General features: G+C 39.1%; 2 protein-coding genes across 2 annotated transcripts in view; both read left to right on the top strand.

Moving 5' to 3' along the window:
* Positions 1-1,303: 1,303 nt before the first annotated feature.
* On the top strand, positions 1,304-2,327 carry LOC128860201 (uncharacterized). The gene is made up of 2 exons (XM_054097519.1): positions 1,304-1,428; positions 1,486-2,327. The coding sequence occupies exons 1-2, from the start codon at positions 1,408-1,410 to the stop codon at positions 2,167-2,169; spliced, it is 705 nt and encodes a 234-aa protein (XP_053953494.1). The 5' UTR covers positions 1,304-1,407; the 3' UTR covers positions 2,170-2,327.
* Positions 2,328-15,540: 13,213 nt separating this feature from the next.
* Positions 15,541-16,342, top strand: part of LOC128860198 (CD151 antigen) — a 67,948-nt gene continuing 67,146 nt past the window's right edge. The window contains exon 1 of the mRNA XM_054097516.1: positions 15,541-16,154. The gene's annotated coding sequence lies outside the window, so the exon portion shown is untranslated. The remainder of the gene's footprint in view (positions 16,155-16,342) is intronic.

Below are 16,342 nucleotides of genomic sequence, written 5' to 3'. Positions count from 1 at the left end.
TTTCGACTGTTGAAGCGCGATCCCTCGATTAAACAGAAAAAAGCGCAGGGAGCCATATCAAGTGAATTCGATGGCTGTTGGATGGTATTCATTTCGTTCTTGGTCAAAAATTCACGGATAATGATGGTACAGTACGACGGTGCGTTATCATTGTGCAAAATACCCGAGTTCTTTTCCCACAAATCCTTTCTATTTTGCCGAATTGCTTTACAAACTTATTAACTGTTCGACCTTCTGGCAAATATTCGTGCTGTACAATACGATTTTAGTCCTTAAAAACCTTGAGCGTGGTTAAAAAACAATATTTTTGGGTCCATAGCCGCATAAGATTGGCCGTCTGGAAGTCCAGATCTGAGTCCATCGGACTACTAGCAGATTGGCTGATTGAGAGAAAACCCTTGCTCCGACTCCTGATTCCATCTTGGAAGCGTCAGTGAAGACAGAGGTGCAAGCTTCGATGCAGACTTTCCCCTCGATCCAATTCCGCTTATTTGGAAGGATTGCCCTAGCACGACGCTCAAATTCTAGTTTGCGGATAGAGAGATCTGTTCGAAGCTCGGAGAAATACGATGTTAACTGCCCGAAAACGCTACCATGTCCCTTGAGAGACTGCCGCCAGAGGCCAACCTCCTTTAACCTGATTGCACTTTGAGCTGGGATGGAAATAACGTAAAAGTCGAGGGGAAGTAAGTGCAAAACGACATTCAGGGCAGCACTGGGGCAAGCTTTATATTCTCCGGTGATACCAATGAATGCAGTCCTTTGCATCCTCTCCAGTTTAGTAATATTATAGCCCTTCCGAAGAGCTTCGCATCAAACCAGGCATACGTTAAAATTGGCAAAACCACTGCGTTGTACATCCACAGCCCGACCTGTGGCTTGAGTTCCCATTTTTTACCGAACATATGTAGATTTGCCGGAGTAGAAGTCTATACTGGGCTACTTCTTTACCCGATTTTCAATGTGTAGCTTCCAATGGAGATATACAAATGTTTGGATATTTTATACAATGTATTGCGTGTGCTTAATTAAAAGAGAAAATATATCATATACAAATACTTTTGCTTTAGCTCGTTGGCTCGCAGATAACAGATACACACAATTTATGGCGACGCCAATAAAAATTGACTGCGCGTATTTGTTAAAAGGCGGCGCGAGTGTGTCCATTTGCCATCAGCTGTTTGGCATGCCGCAATTTGGTGGCAATGCCGTACACTAGACGCAAAAGCATCACTTACCTGATACCGGTTTCAACAAAACCGGTACACAATTTAACAACCATTACTTTTACTTTTCAATTTTGCATTCAGTGGCAGCTCTGGTATCACATTTGTTTATCAGCACTTGTCAGTAATATCTAAACTCTTATTTACATTTAAACTTGGCTATTTCTAGATATTAGAAAAAATGGACAACTCACAAGAAAAGGTGAAATTTTTACGTTTTTCATTTGCTACTCTCTAATGCAAACATTTCTCGTTTTAGTTTACGTGGACCCATAAGTTGACTATGAAATTGATAAAGGAGGCTGAGCAGCGACCATGCCTTTGGCATAAGGAAGATAAACAATATGCGAATAAGATTTACAAAGCTGTCGCCATGGAAGAAATCGCTGAAATAGTTGGTGTGTCAGCTGAGGCTGTGCGCGAGAAATTGAGAAATTTGCGTATAAATTTCATGCAAGTACACAAAAAACAATTGAGAGGCGGCAGTAAAGCTGTCCATCCTCCGAAATGGGAGTTCTACAACGCGCTGCTATTCATGGCGGAACCAACTGGTGCTTCACCGGCGGCTTCACCCAAGTCAACCCCGCTAAGAGTGTCAAAGCGCAAGTTAGACCACGATGAAACAGCAACAACATTAGACCCTCTAAGTGACGAGCTAAACATAACTCAAGACCACTCAATTGTATTCAAAGGTTCTAACGAATCCTGCGGTGAAAATATAAGCAGCGTAAAGGGATCAAGCGAAAACTGTAACGAATATATAAGCGGTGGGAAAGGATCGAACGAGAAGTTTGGCGAATATATAACGGCTAGCCTTAATAGTCTTGACGATGTGCGAATCGTCAAGCGAACTAAAGCAAGAATTCAGCTGCTAGTTTCTGAAGCAATGACGGAGCATGCCATGCTGAAACTGGCTGAATGCGAATCCACTGCGGAGTTTTAATGTTCCTCCGTACCGCATGGCTAGGCGGGAATTCAGAATAATTTTTATTTTATGTACATATTTACTTATTTGAACTGATAGATTTAAGTTGCTTAGAAATAATATATTGTATAAAGTACCATCAAAAGAGAGTAGTGCCTAAAATAGGCAAGCAATTAGTATTGTCTCTGTGTATTCTGTGTTTTTATGAATGGCCTTTTTTGTTTTTTTTTTTTTTATATATTTCACTACATGCCGTTGGTGGCCGCGCTAATTTCTTCAACGGCCAATAAACTCTTAATATTGAAAACAAAAAAGGTTTAAAATAAAGTATTTTAGCATTAACGAGCGTTCGTACAGAGATTACCCTACTTTAGGTATTTCGTCAGAGAATTTCAAATCAAGAAATTATTTGCAAGTTTAGGAGGCAGTACAAAGCTGCAGTACTCATTGCACTGAATAGAAAAAAGGAACTCTGCGTTAATTTCTTATAATGGCCATGCGATTAATTATTAGTAAATGTGAGCGAGTAAATGTATTGTAATAAGCCAAATAAAGTACACAAATAAGATAAATTAATATAGTAATTATTTTAACTAGTTTAAGGAAATCATACTAATATTATTTTAATCATTATTTCATTTAGTTTTCAGGTCTTTATTATGTTATGAATTTAATTTGTATTAAGGGGTTATATACAGTTAGATTTTTCAAAGAATCGATTTTTTTTCTTAATGTACATATATTTAAGAATATACATAGAAAATTAAATATCATTCCGGCCAATATTTCGAAGTTACACGCAAATTTGAGAAGGCGTTTCAGACTGCTTAAAAGTATATGAAAGTACTTTAAATGCGTTTTTATTAAAATGGTGTTTTCAATATCGGTGACCAACATTACTCGAAAACGGCTAAACCGATTAGTCTCAAATTTTAACACGAGCTTCTTAAATATATTTTTTAGTAATTGATCGAAGATTTTTTCTCACCGATAAATATTTTTTTTTATAAACAATTTAAGGCCGAACTTTAGGTCAAAAATCGATTTTTTTTTGAGGAACCGCCATTTTGTCAAAAAAAAAAAAGTTTATTCCTTCGAATAATTACTAGAGTTAACATTACTTTAACGAAATCGGTTTGGTTTTCTAGTTTCAGAGGATCCAGTTCAGAGATATAGTGGTCACCGCAAAACGTCTGTTTTGAGAGGAGCTCTCGGAGATCAGCTGTAGCTCCTTTCCAAATGAATATTTTTACTAATACTAAGTCTTAAAGTACAGTTAAAAGATCACATAATATGTGTAGAAATTTTTAGATCAATAAATTTAAAAGTTTTCGCAGAAAAAATTCTGGAAAGTTCGCTTTTTTTTGGCCTTCTAACTGTATATAACCCCTTAAGGTAGTGTGATATGCGAAAATGGTTTGCCCAACTTTATTTTTAATTGAATCAAATTGACCGAAAAGTATAAAACAAAATTATCTAAGAGGTTTTACTTATATTTTTGCCTTGGCTTTTTTTGGGTATACAAGGTGGCGTAAAATTAAGCACCACATTGGAAATTTTATAATTTTTGCAAATGGCGTCATATGTCGATCATCTTTCAGTTGTAAACTAGACAGCTGTAGTGTACAAACAGACAAGTAATGGAAGCGTGTAAAGACCAAAAAGATTGGGTATATTCAGAAACGCATTATAAATGCGCAGTAATTGCAGCGCTGGCAGCACTGCCAATGTGACAAGTGTTGCAATTGATAGATTGGCAGTATTAAAATTTTTCCTGCAAATAATGCGCGACGTTTGATACAAAAATGGCGTTTTGGAACGCGATGCATTTGCAGTACTGCCATATTTGCATTTCTGAACGCATTGCCAACACTGCAAAAGTACGTTGCGCATTATAATGCGGTATTGAATATACCCATTATCATCACTCAAAATGAATTATTTTATTTAATAAAAATGGTATTCAAAAACAAAACTGGACTATTAATTTTGCACCACTAGCAAACCCAGCTGGATACTTATCCAAAGCCACGTAATCATGATATCCATCATCTCACCCGTTTTTTCAGGTGCCCTGTATTCCAAAATGATCCAAATGAGTATTAGATCGCTCAGTTTGGATATTCAGATTATTTTTATTTACACCGGAATTTATTGCTATGACGCTACATTTTTAAGACATGACTCAAAACTTCCTACTTAAAAATTCTTTTCGTTACTCGGAGTGCACAGACGCAGGTGTATGAATATACTTAAGTCTCCGAAAACCTTTTAAGTCACTCCAATGATAACATATGGAGCGGTTGCTTGGGCATCGAGAGCCGCTGTCTCGACAATGCGGGCACTGCGAACCAGCGCTTAGTATGCGTGTGCATCACGGGAGCAATGCGGTCCTGCCTCACAGCTGGGATGGAGGAGATGCTTGAGCTGACACCACTTCATATAGTTATCCAGCAATCAGTCAAGCGTATCCTGTTAAATAATACTAGTGAAGGCTTCCGTAAAGGAAAAGTGATATCATCTAAGAAGATGGAATTGCTGAGTCTGGATTTCCCACTCACCCAGCTACTCACAGATGATATCACTAAAGGCATTAAATTCGAAAAGAAGTGCAGAATTCGAAAAGATGAAGAAGTAAACTACAGGAGTGTATCCTGCCTTGGTACACAGATGGCTCGAAGTCACCAGAAGACATAGGCTTTGGAATATATGGTGCCAAAAGCAAGCGTTCTGTGATGATGGGTAATTTTCCAAGCATCTTCTAATCGGAGGTGTATGCCCTCTGTCTATGTGCAGATATTAACTTAGACAGGAATTTCCGGAGTGAGCGAATTGCCATTTTGAGTGACAGTCAAGCGGCACTTAAGGCTTACCCATCCTGTGAAAATAAGTCCTCACCAGTCCTTGAGTTTATCGAGAAACTCTGATTGTTAGGTACGCACAATCGCATCCGGCAAATTTGGTCCCAGGACGCAGTGGTATAACTGAAAACGAGAGGTTGTGCCTTCGCCATTAATAGGAACCGAGGCCTTATTTCCTATGGGACAACACCCCATCAAGAAAAAGCTTAGAAGTGAAGCGCTTAAACTAAGGGAGGTTACCTGGCTTCAAACTGTGGGTCTACGCCAGGCGGAATCTTTACTGGGGGAGGGTACAACCAAAAGAGGTTCAAAAGTCTCCTATCCCCAAGGATAAATTTAGAATGCTTACGGGCATTCTCCAGGCCATCGCAGATTGCGTAATCATCTGCACTGGGTCAGGATATGGTTCACCGACTCTTGTTGTTTCTGTGACCAAACCCAGTAGACTCCAATGCACCTTCAACTAGAATGCAGCGCGCAGAAGGTTGAGACATCTCGGCCAATTGCATCTGGATGAAAGGCACATACGCTCAGTCCAACCCAGCTGGATGAGGTACTGTGATGAGAAGAGGGCACAAAATATCATGAGGTCGAAGTGCAAACCTCCAATAAATCTAAATTTAAAGTCTATTGTTATAATTATTATGAGCCTCCTTAATAGAAACAGAGAATTTCTCTGAGCCCAACTTCCTTAATAAATTTTGGCACTTGTCCTATTTCATTGAGTTGTATTTCTTCCTATAGTAAAACATGTTTACCCCGGTATTTGTCCCGCTATGTACCAGCACTGGGCATGACGCCGGCACCTGTTTTTCTCCGTACGGAACCTGCAAGTTCCATTGGAGTGTATTCCCAGGTTAGTAAGAAAATAATTCAATAGACACTGCTCTGTTAGAATTCCTGGGATGATTCCAAAATTATTTTTATCTAATACCACACAATTTTTAAATATTCTTCTTTTTCTTAATTGGCGCGATAAGCGCTTACTCGATTTTGCCCGAGTTTAAAAAAGCGCGTCAGTCGTTCTTTTTCATGCTAACCAGTACCAGTTGGACACACCAAGTGAAGCCAAGTCCTTTTCCACCTGATTTTCCAACGAAGAGGAGGCCTTCCTCTTCCTCTGCTACCACCAGATGATACCACATCGAATACTTCCAGTGCCGGAGTATTTGTATCCATTCAGCCGACATGAGCCGGCCAACGAAGTCACTTTTTTGTTTTTTTTTGGTGGGTAGGGCTTAAAATGCTTTCGCACTTACAGCGACCGTCGTCAACTGCGTCGAATGGTGTAGCCACTAAAACAATCCCGCCTCCTCTTCTTGGGAGACTCCCTTTCTGGAACTACTTTGCATTTTTTTGGGAAGGCCCAGAACGATGTCCATTAAATGGACCAATACTCTTCACCGACGTCTGGGTCCACCATATTTGTAGTCAGTTTCATTCTATAGGCTCATCTTCTAATATCTCTGGGCCATCATTCCAGTGCTCCTAGGCTCCTCTCACATGGACGTATTGATGTTATACGTTATCGAGGTTTCTTTTGCATATGCAGCAAAACAGAAACATCGGAAGATGAATCCACTCGATCTTTATTCGCTACACTATGTCTAGGTCGTCGTAAAGGTCTTATAGCTCATTATTCCATCGCCTGCGATACTCGCCGTTGCCAACGTGCAAAGGTCCAAAAATCTTCCGCAGAATCTTTCTCTCAAACGCTCCAAGGGACGCCTCATCGGATGTTGTCGTCGTCGAAGCTTCTGCGCCATACGCTAGGACAGGCATGATGGGAGCCTTATAGAGTGTTATTTTTGTTCGTCGAGAGAGAACTTTACTACTCAATTGCCTACTTAGTCTAAAGAAGCACTTGTTGACAAGAGAGATCCTACGTTGAACTTTAAGGCTGGCATTATTATCGGTGTTAATGCTGATTCCTAGATAAACGAATCTTTAAATCGGTTTAGGTTAATCTTACCTATCATTGATTTTGATTGCGAGTGAGGGGAAAAGAAGATCTGCTTTGCAATAGCCTCCAGTGGCATTGGAGATTAGTGACCATCCCAGTCACTCATATACCATAATAGCTTGACATCTCCAACATGGGTGGCCTTGATAGTATGCCTAAGCCGATCAACGGTAAAGCCCAGCTCTTCATAGATGTACTCACGCCCAACCATCAATCGTCAAGGTTTAGGTACCAAGGGTAAGCTCTCTTAGTCTACTTTTATCGATAGTTAGTTCACGCTTATATACGTAGAGCTTGTTTCGGATAAGTAAAGTCCTACTTCAAGGCCACAGTAGGCGGTTAGAGCGGTCAGGTTTTGCTGCTTAATTTTCTCACAGACAATTTTCTGCCAAAGCAACTCACAGCTTTTTGCTGCCGTCAAATATACCACAGAATTTTTCGCTTTAAGTATTTTTTCACACATACGAAAATTGCCCTATTATAGCTGTTGTTGTTTCTGTTAGTGTGGTTATACTTCATGACATTTGCATTGAATTGACTTTACACTCATTTTCAGCTTGTTGTTGTTGCCCGGTTTTTGCTTGTAAACATACATACATACAAGTATTTATGTGTTCGCAACCTCGAGCTCCCCTGCCAAGTCTAAACAATTACTTTATTTCTTTTGGCAGGAGCAATAAAACTTGTGTACGAGTATGAGTGCAACAGCAATAATGGCTGCTACTGAAAATAAAATTAACTTTAGTTAATTTTACGGTCACTTGTATTGTTTTTGTTTTTAAGTTTTGTTGTAGTTTATTCTCAGCAAATATTGTAAGTCTTAATTTTCGGGTAAATGTGTAAGTAAGGAATTCAATTCAACACAAAGTCATGTGATCTTGAGAGGTGTGCGACATCAGCAAAGTGATGCTGCGGATATGCGGAATAAAGAGGAAGACATACCCAAATGGACACAGCAAATATGCTGATATTGGCTACTAGGACCCTTGTACTGTTACTATGAATCTGATTCATAGAGGCAGAGAACGAGGTGGGAGACTTTACTTCAACATAGCTGTTCTTCTTCTCACTGGTAGAAGTTTGAAAGGCTTAAAATTATTAGAATGTTTACAAATTTTGGGTATGGGAATAAGTTTCCGTCCTTTCTCAGCCAAAGTTAGGAATTATTTAAACAATTAAATAATATATGAAATTATGTCAAGTATGCGCCATTGGAAGCTACAACTTTACTCTGTCTTTCAGGCAGCATACGGATTCCTCTGATGAAAAATTCGTCTTTTGATTTGATCTTTTCATTGAGGCAGTTTGCGATGCTCTCGTAAGAAGTGAATAGCTCTCCAATAAGGGCTGGATGCATTGACCGGAAGAGGTGGTAATGTCTGGCAATGTCTGGGTAATGCGGCGGGTGGGGCAAAATCTTCCAATTCAGTCCTTCTAAACATTTCTGGACCGATTTAGCAACGTGCGGCCCGGGGTTGTCATGCAGCAAAATCAGTTTGTCATGTCTATCTCGATTTAAACGCATTAGCTGCAGTCGGTAACGATCGCCAGTGATGGTTTCAGATAGTTCAAGTAGTTCATAATAGATGACACCACCAGATGCACAACGTGAAGCATGCATATTTTTTTTCGCTGCCGATGGACCTGGTTCACCTGGCATTCATTCTTTGAAGCATAAATATAAACTTATTCCCATACAAAACACTTTGTGGGTGAAGCAGCTTCGATTAAGGAATCCAACATTACTCAAGTTATTTACGAGATACCGACCGACCGACCGAAGTCCTCCAGCGAGCTATTCAATATTGGTGTTTACGAATGGCCGAATGGCGGCGCAGTTGCGGCCAACATTTGAAAGGAATTATCTTTATAAAATAAATGTCATGACTGGTGATACACAAAAATAATAAAGATTGCCTAATCAATTTGAATTTTCGTTATTTTATTTCAATTTAAAATCCGATACCTCTAAATTGATCACCTTTATATGCGTAGAAAGTGAGAGTTTGGTGCTGATTTAGAAGTGGTGTCACATTTAGACTACTTCTTCCGGAAGAGTTCTGCAGCCGGCCGAATTTTTGTGAGCCATTATTGAAGGGATGAGCTGTGAAGTACTTCGGCTGCAGTGAAATGGGAAGCAGAGCGGTACAGTTCATTGGTTGTTTGCCGAATTCGGTAGTGTGGTCAGCCGCCTTGGTGCCACAATTTTCGCGACTCGGATCTCCGATCTAACCACTTTAAAATTTTCTTGTAAGATTCCCTGCAATATCGAGGTTATAAGTGTAATTTATAAACGATTAAGGTCAATAAAGCGAGTGTCGTCCGAATCTTTAGCCGTGAGATACAAGCCAAAAACCATCTATTTGATCAAGAGAAATTTGGTTCTTAGAATACCTTACAACAAAATTAGTTGAGACAGCCATTTCCATAAAGCTCTTTTGAATAAAGCAATACCTTAAAAAAAGCTTTTATTTTTAGAAAGAAAGGTTTGTTTTACTCGTTTTTAATGCAAAAAATATATAGGTATATTGGATGGCTCGAAGTTGGACGGAAGAGTTGGTAAGAGAGTATTCTGCGAGGAGTTCCCCGTTAAGCCCAAATTTAGGCTTCTGCACCACTGTAGTGTTTTCCAAGCGGAGGTAGCCGCAATTAAGAAACAGTAGATTGGTTGCTTACTTTTGTAATTACTGTAAAGGACGTAAATATCTACTCCGACAACCAAGAGTCAATAAGGGCCTTAGGCTCTCTTCTTCGTGCGTTCAAATTTGTCGGCGAATGCCTGACTTCTCTCTCAACTGAATCTACGAATACTTCGATATTAGACTCATCTGAGTTTTCAGTTACAGCGACATAGAGAGTAATTGCTGGACTGATGAGCCGGTTAGACAGGGCACCGTGGATACCGTTTCATCTCAAAATTAGAGGATTGCGGGTCCTCAGAGAACGTGTAGCCTACTCATGGAAATATGGGACTTGCGTCAACTCAGCGAACGCTGGGCTAAAGCGCAAACGTGCAAAGTCGCGACATCCTTCTAGCCACGTATAGATCGGCGGCGCTCGAGGAAACTTCTTAGGCTAATAAATCCGCAGCTATCGAATTTGGTGGGTATCTTTACCGGAAATTGTCCGTTAGGTGTCCAGGCGGTGAGTCTTAGGATTGCTTCAAACTGTCTGGATGATGAGGTGGAATAAACTCAGCACCTTCTCCTCAGCTGCCCTGTTTTCTTCGGACAAACATTTATACATCTGAGCTCTTACTTTTTTGCTACACCTGCGGATATTGCGGCTTAAATTTCACACCTGGTGAATTTCATCAGTAGCTTGAAGCAGTTAATGCAAATGTAATTAGCCACTGTTGGTTTTCATCCTCTAATCCATAGTCCCTTCTTCCTTTTTCCAGCTCTGCTTGGTTCTTTTCCCTCTGTTTTTCACCCCGGCATGGTATCGGCCGCAATAGCCGAATGGGTCGGTGCGTGACTATCTTTCGCGAGCGCGTCAGCTCGATTCTCCGTGCATAAAACAGTAAAATGATAGCAACAGTTTTTTTTATAGCGGTCACCCCTCAGCAGACAATGGCAAACCTTCGAGTGTATTTATGCCATGAAAAAGCTCCTCATAAAAATATCATATCATATTTGCCGTTCGTAGTCGGCTTAAAGCTGTAGGCTCCTTCGTTTGTGGAACAACATGAAAACGCTCGTCACAAATGGGAGGAGAAGCTCGGCCAAACACCTAACAGAAGTGTATGCGCCAATTATTTTTTATTTTTTTTATTTAAGGTATCAAAATGGACGAATTGTTTATTCTTTGTCCAAGTGGGCTCCCTCGCATGGGCAGCCATTTATCCTACTCGTTTATAAATAAAATGAGTTTATTCTTTCAATAAATATATGAATCGCTAAAAAATATATTGTTTTGTTACATATAAGTTTTTAATTTGAGTAGCATTACAATAAATTTTAACAAAATCAAAAATCTCCTAATTTCGAGACAGTTCCGGATTCCCGAAACTATTAAACAAAATAAGATCCCGAAAGTTTACAACCCTATTACATATATATATACCTGCGTACACACACCTACAAATATTTCCGATTACATATATTTAATTACAACTCCCTTGATGATTCATAAGAATGCCCAAACACGAACAAAAATTCTATTAAAATATCAAATTATGTTTTTATTAAATTTATAGTTTACGTTTAACATTTTAGCATTGCGCATAATTTGTAATTAGCACGAAAATGTATGGCAAAAAAATTCTGTCAAAAAACATTTCCCTTCCACGCATCAAAATACTTTAAGTGGCAATAATTATCAACTCAAGTACACGCACAAGCGGCCCATGTGGCATGTGTGGCAAGTGGCGTGTTGAGAAAAAAGCAAACGCTTTTATGTATCAATTTGTTCTGTTCGTAATTGGCGTGACAACCTGAACAGTAAGTGGTAATTTGGCTAAATGATTCAATCTGCGTATTTGTCTCAATTTGCAGGTTCGCTTTGCATACAAATACCTACGCATACATAGGTACATACATACACACAAGTTACATAAGAATGGCCTATTAAGTGGGTGGCAAAATTCTAGGCAATGCCAACTTCTTTTTAGTGGAGGCGAAAAATTATTTAGATTGAAAAAAAAACACTATTATTTAATTAAATATGTGGCTCCATATACATACATACATATGTACACATATACATATGTGCATACATATTATAATAGTGGCTAAGTAAATTATTTTGATTCGCAAAGGCCATTGCCATTAATTGAAATTGTTTAATGTGCAGGAAATGTGTTTTTCTTTCTGAAAATAAAGTGTCTTTTAAAGTAAATAAAAAAATGGAAGAGATTTTTTTTTTCAAATAACCTTTTATGACATTAGCTGTGGAAAATTCAAAAGTACGTCGCGTCTTTTGATCAATGGCACGTATTTGGGAGGTTCAGTTGTCGACAATTGTGTTGCATAAATGTAGATGGCGTTCGAAGGTTCCAAGGCTCCAAAGGTAGGAGAGATTTTTTATCTGCGGTGCAGCAAAGCGATTTGATCTGTCTCGTGCTAGGTGGCGTCAATTAGATTCATGAAATGCAAGCCCGCGCTTCCCTGCTTGATCTCCCCAATAATGAACCACCTTCCTCTTTCTCTGCCATCTTTAGCAGATAACACATCAAGTATTTTAGAGCTGAAGTGTTTGTGCTCATTTGTACGACATGACTTAATCAATCTATGCTTAAAATCGAGAATTTATCAGATATTCAAAATACGCCAAGTCTTGGGAATGAGCCATTAAAGGAGAATCGACACACACCATTCTTTCGTCGATTTTAAAGCCGCATTTTACAGCATGAAAAGGAGTTGCTTATAAACCGCGATGTCTGAAATTGCCATCCCCCCAGGACTAATGCGGCTATGCAAAACGACATTGCTTAGTACCCTCAGCGCCGTCAACATTGGGAAGGACCTCTCCTAACCGTTTGAAACGAGGGAAAGATCGTGCTAGCCGCAGAACTTAATCGCTCATGCCCAATTAACATTATCGGCCTTAACAAAGGCACTGTTAGTTCTGCCTTTTCCGAACTGGATAAAGAAGCAAAGCGGATGGGTCTGGTGTGAAAGAGGGCGAAAAAGGACAACAAGAAGTACCTCTTGTCGTTAAAAAAAAAAAAAAAAAAAAAATTGTGGGTGCACTCGCGTATCGGTACCCACGTCACTGTTGAGAGTTTGATTTCGTCATTGTTTATTTATGTAGGAACATTGATTAATACCGATAATAAATTCAGTTGTTGGGAAGAGAGTCCACGTTGGATTTGAAGGTGTGATAATTAGAGTGCGTATTTTCGAATCTTCGTGCATGAACATCAAATAATAGAAAACGTTTTTTTCTTAAAACATCTGTCACCCCTCGGAGTCGGCTTAAAACATCAAGGCGCACACCACAAATAGGAGGAGGAGCTCGGCCAAACACTTAACAGAAGTCTACGCGCCAATTATTTATTTTTATTTAAATGTAGAAATTGTAGGTTAACCATGTTGGGGCCTTAAGTATGGATTAATAAGTGCGGATATGAGCACGCGTCTTTCATAGAACATACGGGTAATAGTTTAAAAAAAAATACTCCAGAATCGAGTTATGTGCTGAGTTAATACCCTGCAGTACTCTCTAAAAATTGCTTCCAACAAAAAGTTGATTAAAACCTCGATTGAGATCTCCGTTCGTTATTGAGAACCACTACGATTAATGTGGGGAAGAGACTTCGTCAACAAGTGTTGTGCTTTACCTCGACGTACAAGCATCTCGCAACAAACTGTAACGAAGTGAGGAACTTCGTCTTAATCTCAAGCACGCCAATCTCTAGGCCTTAAATCTCAACCGCAAGGTGGGTAAGAAGAAGTGTATTGTGAAAATTCACGGCTAAAATGACGAGAGTTTTGTGGATGCAACCATGACTGTCGTTGATCAACAACCTGCAATAAGCCCGGGGATACTCAACATATGGCCGTTGCCAACAGTAGGCCCGTTGCGGTATTAAAATGGTACCTGGTGGGTTCAGAATAAGTATTTGTAAAAAATATTAACGAAATTATGAGAGTTTTACGAAGGCGTGTCGAAAATGTTGTCAAGTCGCGCCGCGTCAATGTGAATTTGCCAACAATATGTTGGGATCTGATGCCATTGGATTCTTTTCTATGAGAATTTTTTAAAGCCAAGTAATAAAAAACTTTTAACTAAAACGTTAAGAATGTCAACGAAATTTTTGTAAAAGTTAGCAATGATCATTTATCTGATCTTTAGCTTATCTGCGCTGCGGTGCCAAGAGGCACCGAAAACATTCGAAGATACTCAACTACCACAATTCTTGGACGAACACGCATTTCGAACCCTTGAGGACATGTCTAAAGAGTTGGATGTTGACAAATCAACCGTCGGTAAACCTTTGCACGCGATGGGAATGATCCAGGTAACTGGGTGTCACATTAATTAAAGGATAGGAATATCGAGAGACATTTGGTGACGTGTTAGATGATTCTTGAACGGCAGAAAAGAAAACGTTTTCTGCATCGCATCGTTATTGGAGATAAAAAATGGATCTATTATGATAATCCTAAGCCCGGAAAATGTTGGAGCCTGCCAGGTGAACCAGGTCCATCGACAGCGAAGAAAATATTCATGCTTCAAAGGTTATGTGCCTCTGGTGGGATCAGAAGGGGTCATCTATTATATACTCCTTAAACCATAACTGGCGATCGTTACAGCCTACAGCTAATGCATTTGAATCGAGCTCTCAAAGAAAAGCGGCCGGCATGGGACGGTAGACATGACAAACTGATTTTGCTGGATGACAACGCCAGGCCACACCTTGCTAAATCGATCCTGAGATATTTAGAAGGACTGAATTGGGAAATCTTGCCTCACACGCCGTACTTCTCAGTCATTCCACCTTCGGATTACCATCTGTTCCGATCAATGCATCCAGCCCTTATTGGAGAGCGGTTCACTTCTTACGAGAACATCGCAAACTGGCTCAATGAAAAGATCAAATCAAAAGACGAATTTTCCGCCAGAGGAATCTGTATCCTGCTTGAAAGATGGAGTAGATTTGTAGCTTCCTATGGCGCATACTTCACATAATATCATGTATTATTGAAATTATTAGGAACTTCCCATACCCAATAGAAACTGGGATTTGGTTTTGCCAAAATAAAAAAACAAAAAAAAAAAAATTGCCATTTTTATTTTAAATTTGTTTACAAGATTTAGTCGATGCAAAGCGTGCAGAGACCATAAATTGTTTTACAAAACCTCTGGTAGTTTCTCGTAAACAACTCAAGGCAGCCAGATAATGGACTAAATCGACTACTGCCCTACTGGAGCAAATTCACGATGCACCACTACGCGAATTCACAAAAATTTTGTTGTCTCTCGTTTTTGACTCGCCAACTCTATATTAGCAAAAAATCATAATGATAATATAATTAACATTGCATGCGAAGCTTTTGATTGTTGGTCAATGTTGGCTTAAAGCTTACCAGCTGAGTTATAAACAACAACAATAAAAAAGCGAAACTGAACTAAAGTAATAAAAGCCACTCAGTATAGGCGTAAGAGAGCCATTAAGAATAAGATACAAAAATCTAGCAGCAACTGGTAATAAACTTGCTGACTCTGCAGCAGCAGCAAACAGTAGCAACAACAATTATGTTAAGAATGCTTTTATTTCTCTGCGCTCTTCAACAAGCATTTTATTGGCTTTGATTGTGGCGACATTCGTGGGAGCAGCTACAGCAACGACAACAGCAGCCGCTCTAAGCCACAGCATGGGAAAAACAATAATAACAACAGTCACACCTGCGCAACCGCAACAAGTGCCTTACCGCATAATTCCCTTTCAGCTATTTTTTAAAGCTTGTCTTTTTCAATATGGTATCTCAGCTTTAGCTTTTGATTCAAACAACGAACGCCATTGTTGGCGTAACTCATAAAAAACCGCGTTACCAAAGTGTTCCCAATACCAGTTTCGGTAAAGTATTCGCGCTGAGCAGTTCGTTCGATCGTTTGTCTCCGGCTTAGTTGGTTTCCTGCTCCGGTATGCGGTCTTCATGCAATCTTGCATTTCTAGTCTGTTTATGAGGTGCAAAAATTTTTAAATTTCAAAATAAAAACGTAAAATACAATACAAAAAAAAAAAATACAAAATTGTATAAACAAAAAATATGCGCGTATAAAAACACGAAAAAGCGAAGATAAGGAGGAAACGAGTTATAAGCGTCCGTAAAAATATTTTGTAATTTTCAACATTACACTTTCGGCAATTTTCTTGCTATGTATTTGTTTTTATTGTGAGCCGAGTGTTAGTTAACTTTTATTTTGGTTTTAATGCCTTGATAATTAAAAAAAAAAACCAAACATTATTTGGGCTTTAATTTATTGCTCAGCTTTGCGCTTATACAAACGTTTGTTGATCAATTCCGTGCGGTGTGGCTGCGATTTACGATCGATCAAAGTTGATATGCCTACGATTTTCGCAATAAAAGTAAGGCATAACAATTGAAAAAGAAGTGGAAAGACGCCAAACGTCTGCTGAGATCTATTATTTTGAGTTTCACAAGCAAACAGAAGGCGTGATCATCATTAGAACAACAACCAAAGCAACATTAAGTAGCTGAGAAGAAAACGTAAGAAATACATAGTAACTTGAATTCAAACGATTGAGTAATCTGCCTATTGTAAAGGGTAAAAATATTTCCAGTAGGAGTGAGGAGTGTTCAGAAAGAAGTCTGCCAAATAATTTAAAATAAAGAATAAACATATTTGTGAAATATTTTATCCTCAGCAAGCAGTATTGAAGTTAGAATACAAAAAA

Source organism: Anastrepha ludens, chromosome 4 (genome assembly GCF_028408465.1).
Source record: "Anastrepha ludens isolate Willacy chromosome 4, idAnaLude1.1, whole genome shotgun sequence".
NCBI lineage: Eukaryota > Metazoa > Arthropoda > Insecta > Diptera > Tephritidae > Anastrepha > Anastrepha ludens.
This window is presented reverse-complemented; position numbering and strand designations above follow the sequence as displayed.